Source organism: Ailuropoda melanoleuca, chromosome 10 (assembly GCF_002007445.2).
Source record: "Ailuropoda melanoleuca isolate Jingjing chromosome 10, ASM200744v2, whole genome shotgun sequence".
In the NCBI taxonomy this organism is placed as follows: Eukaryota; Metazoa; Chordata; class Mammalia; order Carnivora; family Ursidae; genus Ailuropoda; species Ailuropoda melanoleuca.
In genome coordinates this window covers 26,930,588-26,958,346 of record NC_048227.1, presented here as the reverse complement: position 1 = coordinate 26,958,346, position 27,759 = coordinate 26,930,588, and the positions used below count along the sequence as shown (strand labels likewise).

The 27,759-nt window shown below is 42.6% G+C and overlaps 1 protein-coding gene across 1 annotated transcript in view; it reads right to left on the bottom strand.

The window, feature by feature from the left end:
* The window catches only part of PARN (poly(A)-specific ribonuclease), a 152,471-nt gene that overhangs the window by 110,071 nt on the left and 14,641 nt on the right, over window positions 1-27,759 (bottom strand). The window contains 12 exon segments of the mRNA XM_002918065.4: window positions 8,725-8,794; window positions 9,100-9,210; window positions 11,431-11,506; window positions 12,366-12,408; window positions 13,577-13,602; window positions 13,604-13,621; window positions 17,365-17,442; window positions 19,778-19,834; window positions 23,450-23,530; window positions 24,543-24,585; window positions 26,171-26,209; window positions 26,951-27,016. Of these exon segments, the coding sequence (XP_002918111.1) occupies window positions 8,725-8,794; window positions 9,100-9,210; window positions 11,431-11,506; window positions 12,366-12,408; window positions 13,577-13,602; window positions 13,604-13,621; window positions 17,365-17,442; window positions 19,778-19,834; window positions 23,450-23,530; window positions 24,543-24,585; window positions 26,171-26,209; window positions 26,951-27,016 (708 nt within the window).

Here is a 27,759-nt window from a genome sequence, read left to right as displayed (position 1 = left end):
GCTGGTACCAACTATAGTAAATGCGGGGAAATGATGTAGACAACTCACTGAAAAGCAGAAGGTGTTCAGTAGGGAAGATTTTGGTATATGATGGTACCAACCTGGTACTATGGCCAGTACCAGATTTTCAGTATCACGGTACACTGGTGACCCTGAAATCCTATGAATGAAATGTTAAATAGTCTTGGAAATAATTATCGCCTGGTTTTTCCAAGCCAGAGCCAAAGCAAGGCAAGGAACACCTAAGAATGCTGACTTCACTACTAACAGCCTATAGTGGGCTGAACGGTGGCCTCCAAAAAACTATGTGCACGTTATAATCCCCGGAACCTGTCAATGCTGCCTTACTTGGAAAAAGGATCTTAGCAGGTGTAATTAATGATGAAGTTAAGGCTCTCGAGACCATTATCCTGGACTATGCAAGGGGGCCCTAAATGCCAGCCCAAGTGTCCTTATACAAGAGGGAGAGGCAGAGGGAGGACACACACACAGAGGAGGCCACAGTGCGACCACAGAGGCAGAGATCGGAGAGAGGTGGCCAGAAGCCAAGGACTGCCAGTGGTCACCATATGGCAAGAGGCAAGAAACATCCTCTTCCCTGCACCTCTGGAGGAAATGCAGCCCTGCCGACAACCTGATTTCAAACTTGTGGCCTCCAGAACTGTGAGGGGACAAACTCCTGTTGGTTAAGCCACCAAACCTGCGGTGATACATTACAGCAGCCAGTGGAAAACTAATACAATACCCTACTGTGGAGAAAGTGAGCCATTTAAATATATATCCAGGGGTAGACTGATTTTTTTTTTTCACCTCTACAAATTACTTGTTCATCGTCAGGATAAACAAGTCATGAAGCCAGGGGGAAATCTACCTTAAAGTAATCAGAGCCAAGACGCTGGAAGGGCCCAGCAGGTGCACAGCCTCTGGAGCGCCCCTGGGGCTAGTGAGCCAAGAAGAGGTGTGCACGGTCTGTGCCCTTGAAGATCTCTTTAAAAAGCAGCCTTGTGAAAAAGGCCTAGATGCGGCTCGCCTGATACGTGTCTGGCAATCAAGACTGCAAGGTAGAAATCAGACAAGTGATACCAACTTGAGGCAAGCACCTCTTTCCTGAAGAAGTCATGAACACAAGTACCGGTTTCCAGTCTTAAGAAGCCAGACAAAAGGCCTGAAAATCATTCCAAGTGCCCTGGACCCATCCGTCTTTTGCCATTCTGAAAATCAGTGTACTACAGAAATTTCAGGGTAACCAAACCATGTCAATTATTCTAGATTCCTTCCATCCTAGTAACTTGGAGAACCAAAAGTGAAGTGAACATGACTCGGGCTAAAATAAAGGGCTTTGGTTAAGATATGTAAGGATGAAATACATCCTGTGTACTGGGGAAAATATATTCTACAAACCAGGGAGAAACCAGCTCTCATCCTTCTGGAATCTGGGAGGCTGCTCTAAACATTTGCAATGCTGTGATTTTACTCCTCACAGCGCTGGACTCCAAAATTTGCACAATCTGAAGAACGCTGAAAATGGACTCCATTCTTTACAGAAGGCATACTTCTTGGTGCTCTGTGGTTAAAAAGTAATGTCCACAAGAGCACCACAGTCCACTTCTAATCAGTTCAGACTGAATGGTAGATGATCTCCCTAGCCCTGGTGCAAAATCCATTTTGGGTAAAAGCGAAGGGGCAGAGGACCATCACTCCTTCATTCAAGGACCGCAAATACAAAATTAAAGGATACCACTACCACGTTGTTGGCAAAGCCAGCCAACTGGCCACGGAAGGTCCCACAATGACCACCACTACTATCTGTCTCCATCCTGCCTCACTGAGCCCTCGGTTCTGGGATCCCCAGGGGCTCCCGTGGCCAGAGGCACACACACGGCACAGCTGCTCCTGGGGGCAGACGAGTGGAGGAGACTGTGCCCTTCCCTCCACTGCCTTACCAGCATCTAAGGCTCAAGACACATGAGTGTGACCGGCACACGGGCAGAGAGTCTCTTCTTCCCCTTCACCACCCAACCTCGAAGCAAGAGCTTTTTCACTAGGATAAAAAGACAGGCAGAGTTTTCTTAAGGGGAATCCAGGTTGCTGTTCTCTGTAAAAAGGACTGTATTGGCATCCTGCATTCTGCCACTTTCCTGCTCAGAACACAGAGACTGCCACCCGAGAAAACCCAGCTAAATACACACAGCCCGCTTTGTTCATCTACCACTGCCCCCAATACCAGGAAAAACGAGAATCATGTTACTTTCTTGGAAGTTCACTGTGGTGAAAGCCACAGCAACAACTACACTCCACAACATGCCACACCCCATGCAGAGCAGCCTTATCGAAGCTTCTCTGCAACCTGAGGTCAAGCCTCCCTGGGGGCCATTTATGATCTGCATTTCACAGATGTGGCAACCCGGCTTCAGAAAGGATGAAGGTCCCACCCAAGGGCCACTGACCGCCCAGCCTGAGGCCTCTGCTCTACCCATCATGCTTCTGCAGCCCTGCAAACAAGCACACCCCAGCCAAGGTCCTGGCACAGCTTCACAACCACACATCTCAAGGCTTATGTGCCTTTTAAGAAGTGATCTATCTAAACATCAGACGGTGAACTAATAGAAAAGAAAAATGCTCCGGGTGTTTATAAAGTATCGTTGTTCTCTCACAGATTAAGATTTCATGGAAGCAGTGAGTTGCTCAAAAAGGGACAGATCACAGAAGGACAAATGTACAGAGACCGAGAAGTAGATCAGAGGTTCCCAGGAGCTGAGGGGAGGCAGGAGCAAGTAGTTATTGCTTCATGGTTACAGAGTTGCTGCTTGGGGTGAGCAAGACGTTCTGAGAACAGAGAATGATGATGTTGGCATAATACTGTGAGTATCAGTAGTGCCACTGAATTGTAGACTTAAAAATGTTTAAGGGGCGCGTGGTGGCTCAGTTGGTTAAGCGTCTGACTCTTGATTTCAGCTCCGGTCGTGATCTCAGGGTCATGAGATTAAGCCCTGTGTCGGGCTCTGTGCTGGGCATGGAGCCTGCTTAAGACTCTCTCTCTCTCAAATAATTATCTTTTTTAAAAAGTGTTTAAAATGGCAAATTGTATGTTACACATATTTTATGATAATTTTTCAAAAGTAATAATGTCATGCCAAAAACCACTGAACTATACACTTTAAATGTGTGAATTATTTGGTATGGGAATTTATATCCCAAAAAAGCAGTTAAATGAATAACAAACAGCTTCCAACAAGTTACTAAGTAAATGCCATTTCTTTCCTCTTCTTTCAGTAAAAATCCACACCTGGAAGTACAAGACTGAGAAACAACCACATGCCTCCAAGGGCAAAACCAACAAGCAAACAGAGAAAACGCATGTAAATCTTCTCCCTGGACACCATTTAGTTACAAGAAGCCTTTCTTCCTCCCCCTCCCGTTTCTGATCCAGGCTCAAGACTGAATAGGAAGCCCCACCTTCAGGGTGTGTGCAGTACAAAAGGTATGATTAGGGCGCCTGGGTGGCTCAGTCCTAAGCGTCCAACACTTGGCTTCAGCTCAGGTCATGATCTCAGGGTCATGAGATCAAGCCCCATGTCGGCTCAGCACAGAATCGGCTTGGGATTCTCTCTCTCCTTCTCCCTCTGCCCCTCCTTCCCCACCTCTAAAAATAAATAGATAAACAAAACCTTAAAAAAAAAAAAAAAAGGAATGATTATAGGGTGTCTTCTAGGAAAGCAGAACAGCCTTCCGTGTGCTCCTGGCATCCGGTCAGGGATGTACATTGTCAAAGTCTAAATGTCCCCACGACAGTGGCAGCAGTGCCAGGCTGACCGAGAGCTACCATGTGCCAGGCACTGTGCATTTTACATATATGCTAGCATCAGTTGGGTATGAACGTTCTCCGTTTACAGATGAGGAAGCTGAGACACAGGGTAAGTAACTTGTCCAAAATGGCACAGGTGTTAAGAAGTGGGGCTGCGATTCAAACCCAGACACCTGACCGCAGAGACCACAATTACACTATTCTACATGATATCCCAAAGTGAAGCAGTTCTACTGGAGAAGCTAATTAGTGATTTAAAAATTTTAAACACAAATGGAACCAGTTCCATGGACGGTTGTGGCATTGCCAGCCACAGCACAAACTGTGTTGTAACTCTCGTTTATGTTGGTACATCAGAAGTCTCACGGTGGGGAAAATCACTGTAATACAACAGCAGACTTACTTTATACACTACCTGAACAGTCAGTAAGCATCACCCAGGATGCTAAAAACTGACAGCAAACACTGGGAATCAGAACAGGTTAGTCCTCCTATTATTCCAGCACCTTCTGTATAAGGGCGGGACCAGCAGGACAGGAGAAGAATACCACTCTCAAGAGACAAGCAGGGTCTGCACTTCCACACACATGGGCCCAGGGACAACTCGCCAGCAACCTGGCACTCCACACTGCTCGGCATGAATGGAGCGCTCGTCAATGCAGCAAATGAGCTTTGCTCTCCCCATTATCACTGCAAGGGCCGGGAAGCCAGGAGGTATTTTGTTTTCCTATACTCTCTCTGGTGTCACATAGGACGCACATACATATATCACTATAAGGGAAAACAACCTGCTGCCAGCACGTGACGGCTTTCCATGGAGGAAAAGGAAAAAACACGGGTGCTTTATTTCAGGGATCATAATGATCCCTCCCCTTCTATGCTAACCATGGTTACATGTACCTCCACGATCTTCTGTAAGCTGCTGTATTCGAATGAAACACCAAACTTTAATAAACGCTCCAAGGCACGGCAGTTGTTCTATTACGTCCTGATTAGACGCACTTCATCAGCACCTGATTTCTCATTAGCAAGCACTAAGAGGTGGGTACAAGCAAAAGTGAACACTTTACATGTGCTCCAATTTGAGATCCACGTGGTGACAAATTTTCTTCTTGATCATGAAAGTAGAAATACAAAATACATTCCACTACCACATTTACTTTTCGAACCCGCCAGCATGTTAACTTCTCTTCCGTTTCAAGAAAGGGAAATAATAAATACTGGGCAACGTCCTTTAGCTAATCTCATGGGATATTTATAACTTCTATGGGAGGCGAATAATTTTATCTCCATTTTATGGAAGTGGAAACAATTTGTCCAAGAGTGTATCACTTCTTCTCATGGTTTGTCTCCTCACCTCCAGCGTACAGACAACATCCAGCAATGTCCATCCCAGGAAGGCCTAGTTCCTATACAGGACACTTGCGCCAAGACCAAGACAGTCATCCTCTACGGCAAACGTCAGGCAACTATTCCTTTTTAATTCCCTTACTTACAAAGATTAGCCAAAATAAGAGACTTGCTCATTTTCTTCCTCTTTCTAAGAAATGAGGTAAATAGAAAATACCCTTCCCAAAAACCTTCAGAAAAGGTTATCTATGAGAGAGTTCAACATGTCTTGCCAACACAGATGACTATTAATAAAACATAAGGCAAAAGCCTGATTTTGTGCTTTTCTGTGGTACATAAAAAGTGAAAGCAGAGATTATTTTTAGCTCTCTCCAGCCTAAAAGGATTTGACCGGAGGATCTTCTCTAAGTCTGGTTTTCCATGCATTGATCAAAACTGACCACGGTTATAAAAAGAAGGTAAATCACTTCCTGCCCAGAGAGCCTACAACATAAACGAAGGGCACATTCCACACAGACAGTCATCAGCAGTGGTCTGATCCGGATTTCCATTGCTCAACTCCCTTCCGACTCTCCTGATTCCAACAAAGGGAGGAGAAATGTAGGAGGTACCCAGGCCATGAAGAGACAAAATGGCAGCATGCAAAATCATCGCAGGACATTCTTCTAGGCAAATATGGCTCAGAAAGCACCTTACACTCCATGCGGTCTTTGCAGATCACTCAAACACCAGTTGTCTCGGAGATTTCTCAATAGCTCTCAATAAAACTTCCCAAAAAGGTATAACTAATGCAGCCAAATGCTAATTCAGAACAATGCAGAAATAGGTGGAGTTTATTTCCCCCTCAAGGTTTACTTTCTAAACATAAATCTGGTGAGAGAGGAACAAAAAGTTATTTGCATATGTAGGCAGTTTGATTTCCACCCAAATTTATGTTAGGACTATGCATATTTGGTTAAGCTCATACTGAGAAAAGCCTGGTGCCAAACAAACTCTCAGAGAAATTTACAGATTTTTCTAAAATCAACCACTTGAGATAATGTTGATGGCCCTTTCTGAATGTTTCTCCACAAGGGTAATCTTGAAAAAAAATGACAAAATCAAGGTTAATGTCATAAATCAAACCTACATGGAAGTAAGAATGAGGTCAGTATTAACACAGAAAGAGATGTCGAAAAGAGCAAGTGCTTTTCCCACTTTCTAAATGGGCTGAGAAGGGATGACCACATTTCATAATGTATATAAATACCAAATCACTATGTCGTACACCTGAAACTAGTACAATATTGCATATCAATTATTTTTCAAACAAAAAAGAAGGGACGCCTGTACTTGATCAAGCTATTCCAATATAGAATAAAAATAGTTCTTATTTTGCATTTCAAATCCTGCTGGACTTTTTTCCTTCAGAGATGAAGAAAATATTCTTCCTTTACAGATGGAAGGAAAAATGGAGCAAAAAATCCAGAATTTTCAGGGCGATATCACAGGAGAATTCCTAAATCCTCAACTATTTCTGGTATGCATCTAGGTTTCAGGAAAAAAAAAAAACATGAATGAACATTCCCAATCTAAAATGAAACTATGTGTTTACTGTCCAGTTCTTTTGAATAGTCTTGAACATTATTAGCAATAATAAACTGATCTATTAATACATAAGGTCTTTGTTAAGCTTCTTAATTGAAGCTAATTTTGATTGTTCTTCATGTTGGTCACACAGGTTAATGATAAACTAAGATGCAGCCTATTATCGAACCCAATTTGTATCCATCACCTGATTTTATAAGGAGTTGATTCTAGCGGAGAAGCAGGCTTGTTGTTTCAAATATTTAAAAATCAGGGGCACCTGGCTCCCTCAGTCGGAAGAATATGTGACTCTTAATCTCAGGGTCGAGAGTTCAAGCCCCACATTGGGTGTGGAGCCTGGTTAAAATTTTTTTTTTAAAATTTAAATATTTAAACATGTCCAGTTGAAAAAAAACTGTTGAACAATGGACTTAACATCCCACACACAAAAATGCAAGGAGTGGCCATGATCCAAACAAAATTTAGGGTCATGTGCACATTCCACAGTCTATGACATAAGCTGCCCCTTCCAAAGATTTACAAAGATAAACACTGCCCCCAAAATAACAGTGAAGAGCTAAGAAAATCCTGTTTTACCCATAAGGAAATGGACAGACAGCAAGGATTCAACTGTTAGCTTCTAGAATTAACTTTCCACACCAAAAAAAAAAAAAAAAAAAAAAAAATTCAACTTTGTATCTTTGTCATGACGCACACTGAGTAATATATAGATTATTGAATTACTACATTGTACACTTGAAACTAATAGGATGCTGTATGTTAACGATACTGGAATTAAAATTAAAAACTTAATAAAAAACTGAACTTAATTTTCAATATAGACTACATTGTTCTCCATCCCTATCTGAAAGATGTTTTGAAAGTCAAACACATTTACCTCTGAACTTCCACAGAAAAGAACAAAGATTAAAAAAAATAATAAGAAGAAGCCAGAGTGTGATAAAACATACTAACTCAGACTACACAAATTCCAAACCTGTAGGAGTCCAGATGTTTGGAATTAACATCTGTCTCTGCAGCATGTCACCTAAGTACAAGCACTGTGATACTAGTATTTACGTAGACATCCAAAGGAGACAGTGTTCTTACTCAGTAAAGCACTGATAGGGTTGTAAAGTGCTGCATATAATGTAAGGAAATGATGTAACCAAGCCAACGCTGAAACGGTTCTTTCTCCCGGCAGTAATGACCCATGTGGGCTGCCGTGTTCTGGCTGGCTCCCCCAGAATCTCCTAGAACCAATCCTGTCAAGAGAGCTGGGGTAAAGAAGGTTTAGGGCCCTGGCACAGAGCCTAACTGTGGCCAGCACGAGGATCACATCTATAACTTTTGTCTCAACCGTGCCAAGAAAGCACAAACCACACTTTGAAGTAATCATCTTGAGAGTCTTTGAAAATGCTCTGAACTTAGACATCTCCCTAAATCACACAGACTTCTTGCAACAATGAGTACATGAGCAAGCTTTTACTTCATCAGATCCATTCAGATGAAAGCTTGGGATAAAACGACAATCAAAACTTCTCCACAGATTATCTTTAATAGCCATTTGTGTAGCCGACATCTTCTCAAAAAGAGTATTATTCAATGAGATAATAATGCAAGTACAAATAATAACCTCACGTGTAAAGTATGTTAGCAGTGTTAGGTCCAACGACGTACACACACACACACACACACACACACACATACACACAGTCTCCCTTGCAGGTAATTTAAATGCCAAAACCACTAGTTCTTTGTCTTGGAAAAGATGCCCTATCCTTGGCAGTGTTTTCTTTTCTTTCTTTTGTTCTAGCCAATATATTTAATAAATTATTTCCCAGAAGGTCAATATCTGTTTTCTAAAAACATCTGAGTCACTTGAGATGAGAAACACTTAATGTAAAAAGGCACTACAGCCCCCAATCATCCCTACCCGACATCCCAGCTACTGGGCTCTTGCACAGTTAGAAAATGTGGGCACTGGGACCCTGATTACTCACTTGTTAAAAAAAGGTTCAATGAGTTTTGATCTGGCAGACACATGAATTTTTGGAGGGCTAAGGAAAGAACCTAATGAAGAAAAGAAGCAGAGTATTACATACAGTCAAGGAGACAAAGCCTGAAAGTTCAGACAACAAACTACTAAATCAACAGCACCGTTCAGAAGGGTAAGAGGCATGTAAGGGCCAAGGACCACACCAGGTAAGGGTCAACCAGTCCCCCTGTGCACCCCCCACACCCCACCCCACTCCCCTCCAACACTGACCTCCAACCCTCCCACTTCTACCTGGGTGAGTGGGGCCCAGGGAAATGGTGGACGGGCAAGATCCACCCCAGATCACAGAGTGTTTGGTGGAAACAGGTATGGTGAGTACCTAGGTAGTTCGCCATGGAGATGAAGCACAGCCCTGTGATATAAGCATCATAGCCCGCCTCGTGGAGCTGTTCAGTAGCTGTGTCGTAACTTGGAAAACCTTCTGCACTTTCTAAAGAGAAAAAAGAAAAAAAAGAGTTTTCCCAAGGATATCACAAATCGTGAAGACGGGCAGGCACACTGCCCTACCAAATCCAAATTGCACTGGCATGTGCCAGAGAAATATCCTAGACAAGCAGGAAAAGGCTATCTACTTCTCAACTCTCCACACAAGACCTCACTGTGAGATAAAAGGGACCCTGAAAATGAGGGCTTGGGTCTAGACTAGAGAAATGGCTCACTGACATTATCAAAGACCCAGCCAAGGCCTCCTCACTGCACACTGGCGGGTGCTATTTACAATCATGCATAACTTGCCCTATGACAATAACCCCTCTTCTGACCGCTTTCTGAAATCCCAAGGAGCTTCTTCCCTGATGACATTGGGACATAACCAGTATTTCAGTCATGACTAATGATAGCCTGAATTTGTACATCCCACTGTCTGAGTCTAAATCTGTGTTCCACCATTTATCTGCTATGTGATCTTGGGCAAGTCACTTCCCCTCTGGGCCTCCACTTTGGCAGAACGGAGATGAAAACAAAACCTCCCTCGTGATGCTTTTAGGAGGATCAAATGAGCTAACGCCAGTGAAGCTCTCACAGGGTGCCAGGTACATGGTCAATGCTCAGTCATTGGTACCCATCCATACCCCAGGCAACCCTCCCAAAAGGCAAACTCTCTTCAGTATCGGCAGCTCAATTCAACATTGCCCTCTGCTGTTCCCAAGCTAATGGATCTAAAGATGAAGGCACAACTAACTCCAAAAATAGATTAGAGCTTGGCTGTCATGCCCATGGAACACGGGGCCACTTCGCAGGAGTGAGCATTTTACAACATGATTTTTACATCACACTGACACACACACATGCTGAAGACAATGTCTGGGAAGAGTGACCGGCTTTAGAGTAAATTCTCTGCCAGGTACCAGAATATTACATGGAAAAATGGGATAAAACTATAACTCATAGGGGTGCTTGGTTTCAGCTTAGGTCATGATCTCAGGGTTGTGAGATCAAGCCCCACCTCCGGCTCTGTGCTCAGCACGGAGTCTGCTTGAGAGTCTTTCTTTCTCTCCCTCTGCCCCTCCCACTCATGCACTCTTTCTAAAATAAATAAATAGATCTTTAAAAAAAAACCCCACAACTCATAAATATTTCCTAAAGCCATTCTGGAAATGAATATCAAAAACACTGTAACAGAACCAAAAGCATGAACAGAAATTAACAATGAAAAGACTGTAACTATTCTTATGTCAATATAAGGCTGTTTAAGCAAGAATTTTTTAACCTCCGTATTAAATATTAGACTTTAAGCTTTAAAAAAGTCTTTTAACATGATAGCCAAGTAAGTAATATCCTCTACTCTACCACCAGCTGAAATACATATTTCCAAAATCAATTATTTCCATCATACAGTTACAGAAAAGGTCTAGGTTTTCTTCCCTCACCCTCACTCCTTTTCTTAATTCCTTTTTTGGACTATTACCCAGAAAGGGAAGCAAATAGCTGTAATCTTGGCTGCTTTAGTACCTTCCATTGTCAATTTCTGAACCATTAGTCCAATTATCAATGTCTTCAGAAGTTTGCAGGCTGCAGCTAATGGAATGCTAATTACAGTGTCAGCAGCAAAATGAGGTGTACAGGAACCAAGGAAGTAACACGTGGCAGGTTCACCAAACACCTGGGTAGGGGCCATGATCAGACATGGAAACACATCTCTGGCCCAAGAAACACTCCTCCCTACTTCTGGTTTCCCCCGCTGCTGCTGTCTCACAGCCAGGCCACCTCTGATGGGAGGCAGGGCTGGAAACTCTCCTTCCTGATCTGGAAACCCACATCTTGGACTTTTCTGAGACAAAAAGTATATTTTTATTCAATCTCCGGCAATTAATCACCAACTCTTTGTCTCTGCTTAAACAACACACCATAGAGAAGAGAGACACATCAAGTTTTGGGAGAATTCCAAGCATTATGAAATAAAAGCCCTGAAGCTATAATTGCTAAACTTCTCAATGAACAGGCTACCCCAAGTCTATCAACATAAAATACACGTAGGATTACGAGACCATCTTTATTCAGAAAGCAGTAATTCAACACAAGGCATGAGCAAGTTAACTCAGCCAAAATCTGTAAATGTGTATGACAGTGTCTAGAGCAGTTTCACCTTCCTCCTGTGATATCCGTGATCACAAGGACTTTGGGCACTATCAGGATCACTTTATTTTCTTACCAACTTTAGGAGGGTTGAAAGGCGTCTCTTTCAACCGCTTTTCCAATTCTGCAAGGGATGTGTTGTTGATGATATCCTACAAACCAGAAAGCAGAGAATTATGAGCTTTTAATCATCTCAGTACAACACACAGGAGAGATTCACTGAATGTCAGGACCAAAAAAAAAAAAAAAAGTGTATCTCCTACTGCCCCCTTGTGTTCTTTAAAGAAACACAGGCGTCAACGGTTTCTTCAATGTGAAAGAGAGACAGCAGGTGTCAGGTTCACCATTCACAAAGTAGCACCATAGGAAAGGTTTTTGGAGATGTGCTAAGTATCTGCAGAACCTGGGCCAGAAAGCCACGCTGTTCCAGCATTCATTTTACTCAGTTATGTAAAGTCACTTCACAAAATAGCAAATGATTTCACTTTTACCTGAATTTTCCTGATTAGAAAATATAACCAAAATATATAAAATCAAGAAAAAAATGAAGTGTGTGCATGTATAGCCTATTCAGAAATGCATTTTATATATATGGAAATATATATAATATATACACATATACATATATACTTTTTTTTTCCTAGTAAGCTCTATGCCCAACAAGGGGCCTGAACTCATGATCCTGAGATCAAGAGTCACATGATCTACTGACTGAGCCAGCCAAGCGCCCCACTCCAACCCCCCCAAAAATACATTGTATATATTAATATTAAAAATATTTACATTCAAAGAGAGTATAGGAGAGAAAAAAAAAGAATTCCAACACCCAAAGACAACCAACCACTAATCACATTTCGATATACTTATCTCTGGTCTTTTTCCAATTTTTTTTTCTTTTTTGGATACATTTGAAAATAACATTTAAACTAGACCAGAATTCCGAGCTCCTAGTAGCAATTCAGAACAGTTCAAAACATAGTTTATCAGTGACAGCTCCAATTTTAAAAATACCTTAAAAGGCTGTGTGCTGGCCATCAATTTTGTATCCAAGAGTCTAAAAACAAAAGAACTGTTAATAAGGTAAACAAAACGCACATCCGTGTCCAAATTGTATTTTACTGAAATGAAGAGCCAGCCTCTAGTCCTAAAAGCTGACAAGAGAATTAAGCACATGAGCCACTGTGACCTAGCACTGGCACTGCTGCGACATTAGACTGGGCTCAGTCCTCTCAACCCTCTTCATCAAGAGGCTATGGGGGAGGGCACATGCTGCCAAGCTCAGAGCACAAGCTCTAGAACTGCTTGTATCCCAAGAGGGTGTGGGCTACATCAATTCCAAGGGGAAGGCAAAGATCTTCGTAGTTTTTCCATGGTTCAGATAGAGCTGTAGGTCTAGTAGCCCCTGCCCCACACCGTTACCAACTACTGTACTACCCAGATTTGCACAAAATAAACTCAGGGAGGTCAAAATCTCCACTTGGTAGTTTCGTGCTATTGTTATTTCTTAGAATTCTGTTTCAGAGATTGGAATAATGAATAAAAAAAGAGAAAAGGGGAGAGACAGACACTAGCATGAAAGCTCTCTTTCTTTTGACATAAATGTGAACAGTAGAGAAAACAGGGCCGAATGAGCCCAGACATAAGAGCAACGGCTCTACTACCACACCTGCCTGTCTTTGGACGGGTCCTCAAACACAGACCCTTGGTCTGAAGGCTCCACGTGGCTGACACGTGACCTATCAGACACATGACAGATCAGAACTACCCTGCAACATCAACTGTGGGAGACACTATCCGGTAAAGGCACCAATTTAGAGATGAGGGAAAAAATCTCCAGCCAGAGAGTTCTTGACTGACTACAGAACACTCTCAACTGGACACTTGACTGGGACGAGGCACGTCTGACGTACAAGAGAGACAAGAGCCAACTCAAGAAGACTACGCCACTTCTTCAGACAGCAGGGTGTGGGGTGAGAAAAAACCAGGTGCTGCCCATTTTCACTCTTAGTTCAAATTCTGGTTTTTAATGCAATAAGACCAATCATCAATTATAAAAGCAAGCAGTCACAGCTAGACCTATGAAACCATTAACCAGCTATTATCAACTGGATTGTAACCATGATCAGATAATTACTATGATTGCTATTTATTACCTGTTTGTATCTTATACAGTATGAGAACTATTTTGAATGAAGGATAATGAATCCTCAAAGAAAGCTTACCTGGGAAAAACACACGTTGTCATCTCCCTTAAACTCATTAAGGTCCTAAAACAAACAAACAGACAATGACTTGCTGTGATTTTACTAATACACTCATAATATCGAAAACATATAAATATTCCAAGCTCTATAACTCTCTTCTCAAACAGTGATACCTCACACAGGCCCTTTTTTTTTTTTTTTAAAGATTTTATTTATTTATTTGACAGAGAGAGACAGCCAGCGAGAGAGGGAACACAAGCAGGGGGAGTGGGAGAGGAAGAAGCAGGCTCATAGCAGAGGAGCCTGATGTGGGGCTCGATCCCATAACGCCAGGATCACGCCCTGAGCCGAAGGCAGACGCTCAACCGCTGTGCCACCCAGGCACCCTCACACAGGCCCTTTAAGCTAAACTGCCAGATCCATTTCTAGTTAATAATTACTTTCTAAAAATCATCACAATTTCCTCACTGACTGGGAATCATATGATCCGACATAAAATTTCTGCATAACCAAAATAGACAAACTTGAGCATTTTATGGCTGAAACAGAGGAAGGGGGGAAAGTTTCTATTACATGTCACAAGCTTTCAGTAATAACTATCAAATGAACCCATCTTAACAATGACACGAGCAGAGTTATTTAAATAAAACGGTTTATATAGGAAATGGACATACTGTAAACTAGGTTATACCTTTACTGAGAACATCTCTGAAATGCTAGTTAAAATGGCCATTGAAACGCAGACTTTCCAATGCGCACGGTGTACCCTTTAACTCCTCAGAAAGAAGCTAAAGAAGCACCGGCAGCAAGTGCCTAAATTAGACAACTCAGTTCCCAGTTTACTGTGATCAGGAAGTCTAAAGCCGAAATGAGACAGATCTAATTTTGAATGAACTCATTTACATACATAATTGCCACACCAGACTGAGTAGTCATACTCCTGACCCTTTGTAACCACGCTTCTCTTCAGCGTTATTCATGCTTCGTAGCAAACTGCCATTTCCAATTAGCTTTCCAAGCCCGTAAATACAGACTGTTATTTAGCTCATTTGGAATATTTACCAGCTTTTCAATGACTACTGCTAAATTAACAGACAATACATGAACAAGTGGGCTCGGCGCCGAGGTCCCACAAAAATGCAATAATGACTACTGTCACCTTGCGATACCATCACAAAGCCTCACAAGCAAGAAAAAGTTAGAATTATGGCTACTTCCAGGGCCTAGCATATAGCAGAGCTCCAGACCCATGCCTTCTAAAAGGTCACGCTGACGTACCAACAAGATTCTTCAGAAGAGTCTCCCCTAAGAGGCAGCTCCAAAATACAGATTTTTTAGTATACTTTTAAATGCAAAATTTGGTACCACTGCATGTAAAAAGTTCTACCATGTTAAATATGTTTTCTCATTTACTCTCACCACTTCTTCCAAAACCAGATGGAAGAAAATCATGTTCTCCCTCTGACAATGGCTGAACACAAGCTCAGCCACTGACTCGGGTCAGGTCGCCTTAGTAATAAAGCAAGGGATGAAGCCATGTCTCCTCACCCATGTCCTACTCTGCAACAAGGCTCAAGCTCTCCCTATGAGAACTGGATTGAGAACTACAGCAGTCTCATTCAAGGTAACATTTACTGAGTGCTTACGTACAATGTGCTTTGGTAGGCATTTAGACCGAGACAATAAAAAGGTTATACTCCTCGCCCGAGGAGCTAATCACCTAAAAGAAGGGGACAGGTGTCAAGAAAAACCATGAATGCTCAAGAGCTACACAGTTCTCTGGGAGTTCAGAGGAAGGAAAGATCACCTCTTGGGCAAGGCAGCAGGCAGGGAAATCTGCATGGAAGAGGCATACACTAGACCTTGGTAAGATAGATAAAGTTGTACACAGGCAAATGTGGAGAAGAGCCGGAGAAAATTCAAAGAGGAGGAAATTGCATACCAAAACCACAGACAGGCAAAAACACAAAGCAGTCCCAGGAACAAATGAGCCAGTCCGGCTGGGAATAAAGAGGGTCACAAATGACTAGAAGACACAGGGCTGATGGGCCAGATCACAGAAAGCTTGCCATATCAGGCTAAAAAGAATCAGCTGTATAGAAGAGCAAAGAAGGCGGGATTAGGTTCAGAATTTTGAGCAGGGTCAGTGATGTAAACAGATCCATATATCAGATTATAGAACTGGCACAGTCAGAAGATACTCATTTGTGAAATCAATATTTAATGCCCCCTATGTGCCAAGCTCTATTTGGTGTTCAAAACACCTATAAACGCGGCATTTAATACACTTTCCTCTTCTTACCAGTCACTTCCCTGGTTGAAGGGCCAAAAAATCATGATAGGAGCTGCTATGCTTTGGTCAACTTGGCCAACAGAAGAAGCGGTTGATCTGAAGTAAACATCAGCTCTTTAGATTTGTAGACTGCAAATTCACACCCATCATGTCTGTTTTGAGACTCACCACCACAAAGCCTTTGAGTCCCAGAGGGGGTGATACCGTTGTCATGAGAAGCAATGACAACCTTAAGGTTGCAGAAACAGGACGAGGGGAGCAAGAGACCCACTGTATTCACAGCTGGGCTTTGTTGGACTTTTCCAAAGAAAGTCATCAAGATCCTGATGGAACAATGTCTCATAAGAAATGTGAAGCAGGGGCTCCTGGGTGGCTCAGTCGGTTAAGGGTCTGACTCTTGATTTCGGCTCAGGTCATGATCTCAGGGCCGTAAGACTGAGCTCCACGTTGGCCTCTACACTGGGCATGGAGCCTGTTTAAGACTCTCTCTCTGCCCCTCCCCCCCACAAGAAAACAGAGTGTGCAAATAAAGGAGAGGGGAGGACATGGTGATAGGAGGCAATCAAGACGAGATCACGTGCACAGAGGAGGAGCAAAACAGGAAGGAAGACACAGAAGAGAAACTCTTTTCCTGAAGAGCCAAAGAGGCTTGTGCCTTGCTGCCCTGAGCCAATGTGGTTCCAAGGGCAAAAAAACACCAAGGTTAACAGAGAATCTAAGGGAAGCAGCCTACCAAGAGGTCATCACGAACTTTGTAGGTCCTGATCCAGTTCAGTTGACCTGAAGCACTACTCACCTTCAATGGCCCCATTATGGCTAACGTTAGCAGCAGCAAACTAGAGGACCACGCCTGTGGCCGAAGAACCCCTGCCCAGCGCTAACTGAGCAAACCACTGGCATCAGGTCGAAACAAATGTCCAACTCTGCTCTGGCAATGGCAGATGACCGAAGATTCCTTACAACGGCTTGTAAGTACCTCTCTTCAAAAATGTACACCCAAGCGCATGAGACTCTCTCTGGGAACGTGCTGCATACAAGGAAACAGCACCCATGTAGAGAATGCTTTCTCAGTAATAAGGAATTATGAACTTTTCTTCTTTTTTTCTCAAGTTTTTATTTTAATTAACATACAGTGTTGTATTAGTTTCAGGTGTACAATATAGTGATTCAGCACTTCCATACGTCACCCAGTGCTCATCACAAGTGCGCTCTTTCTTCCCCATTACCTGTTTCCCCCATCGTCCCCACCCCCCTCCCCTCTGGGAACCATCAGTGTGTTCTCTAGAGTTAAGAGTCTGTTTCTTGGTTTCTCTCTCTCTCTCCCTCTCTATCGCTTTTCCCCCCTTTGCTCATTTGGGTTTTTTTTGTCTTAATCTACACATATGAGTGAAATCATATGGTATTTGTCTTTCTCTGACTTATTTCACTTAGCGTAATATGCTCTAGTTCCATCCACGTTGTTGCAAATGGCAAGAAATGGTGAATTTTTAACACAGGCAGGCAGGTCACTTACCGCAGGCAGAGGGCAGTAGAACTGATGAACTGTGTGCATGACATCCAAGAGCATATTGTGTCCAATAATGAGTTTTCCCTAAAGAAAGTCAGGGTTAAGAAGAAGACTTCCTGGCACAAAATTATATTGGGGCTTGAGAGTGAAATGTATGGTTCAGATTCTATAAGGATTTTGTACTGAACTTACTTTTTGATATTAAAAAAAACATGCAAATAAATAAGTTAGAGCTGGCTTTATTCCTCTTAAGTCTTAGAGTTTGAGTTTTAAATCCATTATGCGAAGTAAAAGCTCCAATGACTTTGATTTCATTGATCTTCTCCGCTTTTTATTAATCTTGCCACCCTCAGGAATCAGAAGGAGTAAAATTTTTATTGAAGGGCTCAAAAAAGTAACTGAAAAGGCTAAGTACCTTGAACTGTCAATAATTTGTGAACGGTCTCAGGATATCTATTCTAGGAGCGTATTCTTTACAACAACTCATTTACTTTTTAAAAGACATATTCGTGACAACACTGAAAGGTAAAAATAATTAATTTCTAATTCTATTAAACAGAACGAATTCTTATTTCCTTCACATCTATGTCATTTTTTTCTTTTTTTTAATAATAATTTTTTACTATGTTATGTAAGTCACCATACAGTACATCATTAGTTTTTGATGCAATGTTCCATGATTCATTGTTTGCGTGTAACACCCAGTGCTCCATGCAATACATGCCCTCCTTAATACCCATCACCGGCCTGTCCCAATCCCCCATGCTCCTCCCCTCTGAACCCCTCAGTTTGTTTCCCATCAAAATCCATGTGGCATGTTCCTAAATACCATTTCCAGGGCAATTTATTACCTTTCTACCCACTGAAGTACATATGTGTCCAATAAATTGCTCCAATGTGATAAAAATTAAACTACCAAAATGGAACCTCGACTTAGATTTAGCCAGGCAGGTGTTGCTGCATTAGTGGCCAAGAGTCAGAAAAAAAAGGATTTTCTTAGTCTCGAAGTATCCCCCCAATTTATTACCCACAAAGGGAAAAATGGTAATATTAGAGAACACAAATCCAGCAGACACCACCTCAACCAAGTGATCAAGGTCAACATCACGAGCTATCACCTCTGTGGCGTTCTTGCCAAAACTGTACATCATCGATCCAACCACAAGAAAGGACCGGACAAACCCAAACTGAAGGATATTTGACAAACTGACAATCAATATTTTCTTTAAAAACATTGAGATTATGAGGTGCCTGGATGGCTCAGTCAGTTAAGCATCTGACTCTTGATTTCAGCTCAGGTCATGACCTCAGGGTTGTGGGCTCAAGGCCCACATCAGGCTCTGTGCTCTAGTGCCGAGTCTGCTTGTCCCTGTCCCTCTGCTCCTCCCCCGCTCATGCTCTCTCTCTCAAATAAATAAAATCTTTAAAAACAAAAACCAAAAACGCTGAGATTATAATAGACAACGAAAGACTGCCCAGACAGCTGAAGACTAAAGAAAAGGAACAAATAAATGCAACGTGGGGTCCTGGAAAGAACCGTGAACTCAGTGGAAAAAGCGATGAAGTTCAAATAAGGCCTAGAGTTTGGTTCATAACATTGTACCAGCGTTCATCTCCTGGTTCTGATGACCACTTGGTTACAGGAGGCATCAGCACAACGGTAGCATCCCAGCAACCTGTCCGATTTGGATGTGTAATCTGCAAAACCACCAGCAGCCTGACCCAGCTGATCTATGCAAGATGTGGAGGCCTCTTTTCCAAAGGGACTTAGAAAACAAGGGAAAATGTCCACTATACCAATCACGGAATGCTCTAGCATATTTACACAAATGGTCAACACATTTTTAAAACTTACCAAATATCATCAAGACTATCACACAGAAGATTCCGTTAGTTACACAGAAGAACTCAACACAATTATATTTGTCCTCTAGATTTTTCTAGTTAAGGAACAAAACACCCTAAGTCAGGTACCTGATTATTCCTCCCTATACTCCTTACTAGCTTATTCTACTTCTTAATGGTTTTGAGAATAATAAAGGTTAGTTTCGTGTACCCAGGACATCATGGCTTAATCTTCCTATGCATTTTACAAGAAAACCTTTTTTTAAAAATTTTTTTATTTTTAAGTAATCTCTACACCCAACATGGGGCTCGAACTCGCAACCCTAAGATCAAGAGTCACATGCTCTACCAGCTAAGCCAGCCAGGCGCCCCTACAAGAAAACCTTCTGGAAAATGGTGTGGATCCAATCGGCAATTGTGATGTCACTGGGCGCTTTATAATAATGGTCTCACTCCATACCAGGTAAACATTCTATCTGTGACCAAATGGGTAACTGGCAATGATGACTAAGCATTCCCCCTTAAATGTTATATTCAGGAATCTAGTTAAAAAGAAAAAGCCTGGTTCACTTACCGAATTGGCAATGGCATGAATGACTCTAGAAAATCCCACAGCATCATTCAGTTCTTCCTGATTTAGAGAAACAAACCAAGAAAACTAATGACATACACATATTCCTTATTTGAATGGGTTAAAACCTAGCCCCCCAAAACAATTCCCTGTTCTGTCTCCATCATCCCAAAGAACATGAAATAACCTATGTGCACACCTTTCTTCTGTTTTATAACGTGGAATGTGCAAGTACAAAATTATTCATTAGTTACTAAAAAAACGACACCTAGGGTTTACCCATCACATCGCATCATTTGCTGAAATTTCCAAGTCCGGCAAGTGGCCTTAAAAACACAAACGTTTCAGAGCTGCCACCTGCTGGCCAATTTCAACACTGCATTAAATTCTGAGGAAGCCCATCTACCAGCTGACTGATAAATCAAGCATTCTCTTAAGTCCTGGCTTTTTTCCTTGTCAAATGCATTTTTGTACATTTAGAGCATAACACTCTGAGACTCAGCCCCACCCAGTTTCTTCTCTCCTTTCCTCCCAACGACGTCTGAATAGGCTCAGTTTCTCTCCTATCCTGACACCCAGTCCTCAGCACTAAGCTGCCTGCACCAGCTGCCTCTTCTTCTCTCTTCATAGCTACATTACTAGAGACTTCTCTCCACTCACTAGCTCCTTGCAGCCATCTGCTCTCTGGCCTGACCCTCACTGAAACTGCTCATCTCCTTAAACTACTCCCAAGGCCAACAAGTGATGATGGGGATATGGAGAAACTGGAACACTTGCTCCCTGGTGGTGGGAATGTAAAGTGGAATCGCTATGGAAAACAGTATGGCAGTTCCCCAAAAAACTAAATACAGAAGTTCCATGCAATCCAGCAATTTCACTCCTGGTTATATACCCAAAAGAAGTGAAAGCAAGGACTCCAAGAGATATGTGCACACCTATGATCATAGCAGCATTATTCACAAGAACCAAAAGGTAGAAGCAACCCAGTGTCCATGATAGATGGATAAAGAAAACGTGACCTCTACAGACAACGGACTACTATTCAGCTTAAAAAGGAAGGGAATTCTGACAGCTGCTACAACACGGCAGACGTGGAGGACATTACACTGAGTGAAATAAACCAGTCACAAAAAGACAAAGGCTGACTGATTCCACTTACATGGGTACCTAGAGTAGTCAGACTCACAAGAGACAGAAGGAAGGGTGGCTGGCAGGGGCTTGGGGACGGCAGGGGGGTTGCAGACAGGCAGTTAGTGTTTAATTGGACGAGAACAGTATGGATGGTGTGGCTACAAAACAAGATGAAAGCACTTAACACGACAGAACTGTACACTTCGAAATAGGATAGTAAATTTTCTGTTCTGTGTATTTTACCACAGTTAAAATTTCTTTTTAAATTTTAAGAATATTTTTTAAAAACTTCATAACCCTAAGCAAATGTTTGAATGACATTTTTATGACTTTCTCCCAGATAGACTGTTAACTCTCAGATAGGAAAGCCATGAATCATTTGTTCTGGGGCGCCTGGGTGGCTCAGGCAGTTAAGCATCTGCTCTCGGCTCAGGTCATGATCTCAGGGCCCAGGGATCGAGTCCCAAGTCGGGCTCCCTGCTCAGTGGGGAGCCTGCTTCTCCCTCTGCTCCTCCCCTCTGCTTGGTGCTCACTTGCTCTCTATCTCCCTCTCCCTCAAATAAAATAAATTATTTGTTCTTATGCCCTCTGCACCTACCATAATGCTTGAACATAGAGTGAATAGGCTACAAACGGTGAATAACTAATTCGACCCTAACTCCTATAGTTAGAAGTGTTCATTCTTCCTTGTGACAGGAGGTCTTTCCTGCCAAGTGGATGAAGAGCTGAATTCCTGGAATGATTAGGGCTCTGCTGGGGTCCCTGCTAAATATCCCAGTGCCCTTGGGTCTCAGATTTCCGTCTTGTTCTCCTCCGTCCTCTGGGTTGGAACGCCAGCTCTCAAAACTGTTACTAAACTTTTACTGCAACACTTAAAAATAATAATTATTATTGTTTAAAAAAAAAAAAAGAAAAACTACTCCCAAGGCTAACCCCAGTGGCCACATCTCAGTCTTTATCCTTAACTTCTCCCCTATAGACATTCTCCTCTTTGAACATTCTCTTCCCTTGGCTGCTGGTCACAAGACTCTCCGGGCACATTTTTCTACTTCCGCCTATCACTTAAATGCCAGATCCCTCAGGAACCTACCTCAGACCATCTTATCCTCATTCTTCGGCACACGGTAGGTGCTCCAGCCCAGTCCTGGTCTCCCCACCAACGACAGCCACCCCTAGCCCTCACCTCACCTTCTCTCCTGCACTCCAGAAGGACAAGCCGCCTACAGGACACCCACCTTGGACGTCCCAAGACATCTGAAACGTCATCAGGCCAAAAACAGAAGGTAATATCCTTCTCCACTGCTGGCGGACAGCTGTGCCACAGTGCCCTAGCAAACTTGCATGTATCCACACAGGCCACACAGGCAAATGTCACGATGACGAGTCATGACCCATCTGTGTGTTGGAACACCCCAGGAAGAGCGGGTGGGAGGCAGAGGCTTGTGAGGAGCGGTTTTGAGGCCCTCTCCTACCTGCCTCCCTCTCTCTCCTGGGGGGCTGTCATGAGGGTTTCTCACTGCCTTCCAGGTTCTGATGTGGCCTGGGGCTTTCTGCCCCACCCTCCTTTGCAGAATAGAGCTACAGCACAGAAAAGTGCTCAGCTGCTTTCTAGAATGGGCTCCTTGGTAATGGGGTAGCCACAACTCACATTGCAGTCCCCTGGCCCCTTTGTCTTTTCGGTGGGTAGGACCAGAAGCTGCTGGCATCTCTGAACACTCTTCTCTACATAAGTAATAAACTGTCCAAATCCAACAACAGCTTTTTGCATCCTTACAGATCGGATCAGCAAGATACAGCCCTGCCTTATGCACGTGGAAGCTCCTGGCCTCCACTGCCCGTGTCCCCCTACCAGCATCACTCTGGCCCACTCCATCTGACACCAGTCTATCCAGTTGCTCAAACTTCTAGCTTGAGTATCTTTCTTTTCTCCCTTCTACTTTCGTCACCCATACCCAATAGCAAATTCCACTGATTCTACCTTCTAAACATCTCCAGGGTCCACCTAAATTGCAACTCACTATCCTATTTCGGCCCATCGACGTCTCATAGCTAGGCTACTCTACAGTGTAACGGGTCTCCCTGCCTCCAGTCCTCCTCACTGGAATCTGCTCTCCAGAAAGCAACCAGGGTGGTGATGTTCCAGCAAGGCAAATACCACCACGTCACCCTAATCTGTCAAATCAGAGGCTCCACGGTTTGTTTTAGGAAAGCCAGCAACTGTACCCGAAGCTAAACACAGCAGTATTAGCTACCAGCCGTGCAATTCAGAGACACACAATCTGAATGATGACCAAGAATATGTTTTCTTCAAGGCTGATTCACAAGGTGATTCACATGTCAGACTCACTTTGGTGGCTATATCTAAATTTTTAACCTTCGGTTTCCCTCGTTCTGTTCTAGGTGTTTCTGCCAATTCAATTCTGCTATGGTAGGACACTATTCATTACGCTGAACGTGACACAGGATCTACAAACACGCAGGAAGGCCTAAATCAGTATCGAGTTGCTGTTTCTCACCCAAAAGACATGAACATGACTCAGTCACCTGTTCCTTAGCGAGTTTCTGCTGCTCCCTCCTCTTACGCTCTTCTTCATCTACTTTGCTGATGACAATGTAGCGCTCTTTCTGAAAGACATAAAGCAGATGTACAACTTTCCAGAAGAAACCTGACCTCAAACAACTCAGATTCTGCTACCATTTGAAGTTATATGTTTTACCAGCACGCAGCCTTTCGCGGGCTAACCCGCTGAAAGTATCCTGAAACACTGCCAAAAATTGAGTTGGTGTGTTACAAACCAAAATTCTGCCTCTGCACATGTGCGACATTTGCTCATGATTTATTAATTCACCCCAACAGAGGTCACGTCAACACATCAACAGACTATGAGAATAAGACAGTTTCCACGATGAACACCAAGAAGTTACGCTGCATGTGAACTGTTGGCTTGAAAATAAAATTTCTGTAACATATTTAATTGACATAAGAAAAAAAACCTGGCTTTCCTGGTAACGTGTCAGAAAACCAGTCCCTTCTTTCTCACATATTCCATTTTGTATCAGTTAAGCACACCACATCCTGTGTCCAAGTTTGAGATTTATCTTCTAGAAAGATTTTTTAATTTACTTCATCTCTTATTTCATTGGACATCTGACTTAAGAGCAACAACGAAATTCTAAAATTCTGAAATTTTGCTAACGGAGCCCCCCTATCAGCCTCCCATTACCCATTACGGTACAACAGAATACATGCCATAGCAATGCTTACGATTACATGCCCCAGATTCTATCATTTAATTTCCCGTGCCCGCCTAACACGAAGCCATGTTTTTCATGCCGAGCACTACAGCTTTCGCCATAATCAGAACGCAAACTAACATTTGCATACTTTCAAGTTTACAAAGCATGCTCATGTCCGTTGACCCACTTGATCACCACAAAACAGCTGTGAAACAGGCACAGATCATCACCATCAGACTTGTCCCCAGAGTACAAATGAGGAAGACAAGGCTTCCAGAGGTGAACTGACTTGCCCAAGGTCACCCAGCTCACAGGAAGTGGAGCCAGGAGTCAGTCCTGACTCTGAGCATGTTCAATGTATCACTGCATGGGTTTGGCCCCGGACAGTTCTTGGGGTTACCTTTTCAGTTTCTAAAGTGTCAACGTGAATGCCTTTGGGATACCTAAAGAGGAGAGAGACAACAGGACATCACTAGATGAGACAATGACAGTTAAAATCCTAGATATTTTAAAGCAAGTCTACAATTATAATTCAATAAAGTTTTATTAAATATAAAATAAATACTACTACAATGAAGACTTTATAGTAAGTCTAGTCCATAATATTTCAGCTGCCAATGGTTTCCCTATATCTGCTTTTAAAAGGCAGAAGTGTATCTGATTTCAAATTAATTTTTAGGACACAGGCATCTTCTGTGATGTCATGCATCACATAATACAGTCAGCTCATTACCACACAGTCAAATCTTGCTTCCAAATATAATAACATTTACTTCCTAAGTGAAATTGTGAAGGTCATTTTAGACGATAGGGGGCATACATAGAGGAGATTTGAGACAAGTAACTCTGCTGTAGTTTGGCACGGTAGCTTGCAACACCCAAGGAGAGGAATCGGGAACCCACACAAAGTACACTGCAAGGGTAACATGACAGGAAAGGAGCGTAGTCAGAGGACAATGGCCCTTTTCCTGTTTTGTTCAAAGTAAATTCCAAGTACATATCACTAGTAGACTCTAATGGGAGAACAAGAGCCCCAACATCAAATACAAACATCCAACTGGTCAACACTGATGTTCGATTTTTGTGCCAGAGACCCACTTGAAAATACAGAGATAGGGCGCTTGGATGGCTCAGTCAGTTAAGCGTCTGACTCTTGATTTCAGCTCAGGTCACGATCTCAAGGTCATGAGATCAAGCCCCGCGTCAGGCTCCATGCTCAGCATGGAGTCTGCTTGAGATTTTCTCCCTCACCCTCTGCCCCCCTTTACCACCCCCCTCAGGTGCACACACATACTCTCTCTCTCTCTCTCTCAAAAAAAAAGGAAAAAAAAGTGAAAATACAGAGAAACCAATGGAAACACCTGCAGAAAAATACATGCACAGGGGCGCCTGGGTGGCACAGCGGTTAACCGTCTGCCTTCGGCTCAGGGCGTGATCCCGGCGTTGCGGGATGGAGCCCCACATCAGGCTCCTCCACTATGAGCCTGCTTCTTCCTCTCCCACTCCCCCTGCTTGCGTTCCCTCTCTCGCTGGCTGTCTCTATCTCTGTCAAATAAATAAATAAAAATCTTTAAAAAAAAAAAAAAAAGAAAAATACATGCACAAAATTATGGATATGATTTCAGGGGATTCACAGACCTCCTGAAACCCACCCATGATCCAACCCCTGCTTTAGAAAGAGCATTCACCTAACTCTTTTCTAGATCTCAAAAACCCAACTGTATCATATACCTTCAAGGAACAGAACACTATACATCCAGAACTTAACGGACTTAAGGCCAAAGTGACAATGAAAAGAAAATTTTAAAGGCTTAAATGCACCTGCTAAAAATAATAACAAAGAAAACTAGCGGGTATTCACGGAACTTAAGAAGTAGGGGGAAGTAGCATAATAAAGCACTGCCCAAGGGCATGGTATGGTCAAATCACCAAAAGCTACAGAATCTCCAAAGTGAAGAGAGCTAAAAGATTGTATTTAGTTTCAAATCCTGGGTCCCTCACAGAGCTCTCACTTATAATAACACTTACTTCCAGCTCAAAGTCTGATAAATTAGTTTTCTTTGGAACCTATAAAAACAAAAGAGAAAGTACTGATTTGGGCTCATTAAAAGAAAATCCTAACCGATCACGCACTGGCTGGGGAAAGACATTTAATTTTTAAAAGCGACGCCATGAGAAGTGACAGGTAACACACAAACAAAATACAGGTGGGATATCTGAGTGGCAGGATCCCTCATCACTTGCCTTCATCAGAATCTTCTTTAATGTTTTTATATCACATTTACCCAAGAGGTAAAAAGTTCTGGTCTGACCACAGTATCACTTCCTGTGGCTGTACAATGACTTTAAAGTAGACACATGCATTAAACTGCTTCTGTGAAGCTACTCACATAGTAAAATTAAAAGGGAAGTAAGGTGTCTGAGTCACTGCCTCTTTAAAACGCTGATGTTTTTTACTCCAGAGAGAAATTAAAAGGATAAAACTGGGCTGACAGTGAATTTTTCTCTTTAAGCCTTCAGGTAAGAGGCACTCTTCAAGGCTAAAGTAATTATGCCACTCTGGAGCGTAACTTGAAGCCAAAGATGCACAAGGGTTTTCTCCCCTCCAGGACAGGACAAACTGTTCATTCGATGCCTCAATATACCATTGTCCCTACTGCGTTAATGCTCGAGTTAGTGCTTACATCTCGGGAACGCAGAAATAATAAAAAGACTACGAATGCGTGTTTCGAACACCAAAATGGAGCACATGCACAATCACCCACCTCTACAGCAAAAGAACACATGAAAATACTCAGGGCAACTAACCCAGTACATGGCTCTAAATCCAAGTTCTTGTTTTCTTCACTTTGTAATAAGTCTTCTATTTTCTCTCTGAGGAATTAGAATGAAAACATCACCATCAATATCTTAAAGGAATGAAGTCATAACCCAACAGAATAATCACACTCAGAAGCAATCTCACTATAAGAACGTAAGACAATGTAACTCTACCCAATCAGGTTATACGTGATTATATGTAAAAATACTTTGCAGGGGGCAGGAGCACCTGGGGGGGCACAGTGGGTTAAGTATCCAACTCTTGGTCTCGGCACAGGTCATGATCTCAGGGTTGTGAGATTGAGCCCTGCGTGGGGCTCCCTGCTCAGCTTAGAATCTGCTTGAGATTCTCTCTCTTTCTCCCTCTGCCCGTCCTGCTCATGCTTCCTCTCTCTCCCTCTCCTCCTCTTTCTCTCTCTAAAACTAACTACACAAATCTTTTTTTAAAAAAACTTTATTTGGACATATTCTTTTTGTTGTTATTCATGAGTTAGTGAAACTTCTCAAGGATTCATCAATACAAGTAATTTAAATTTTTACTTTTCTAGGGGAGGGGGAGCAAGGGGTTGGGCAAAATGGGTGAAGGGGAGAGGGAGATACAGGCCACCAGTTATGAAATAAGTAAGTCACAGGGGAGGGGGTGGGGGAATGGGGTAACTGGGTGATGGACATTAAGGAGGGCACATGATGTAATAAGCACTGGGTATTATATAAGACTGATGAATCACTGAACTCTACCTCTGAAACTAATAACACATTATATGTTAATTGAATTTAAATGAAAAAAAAATAAAGCC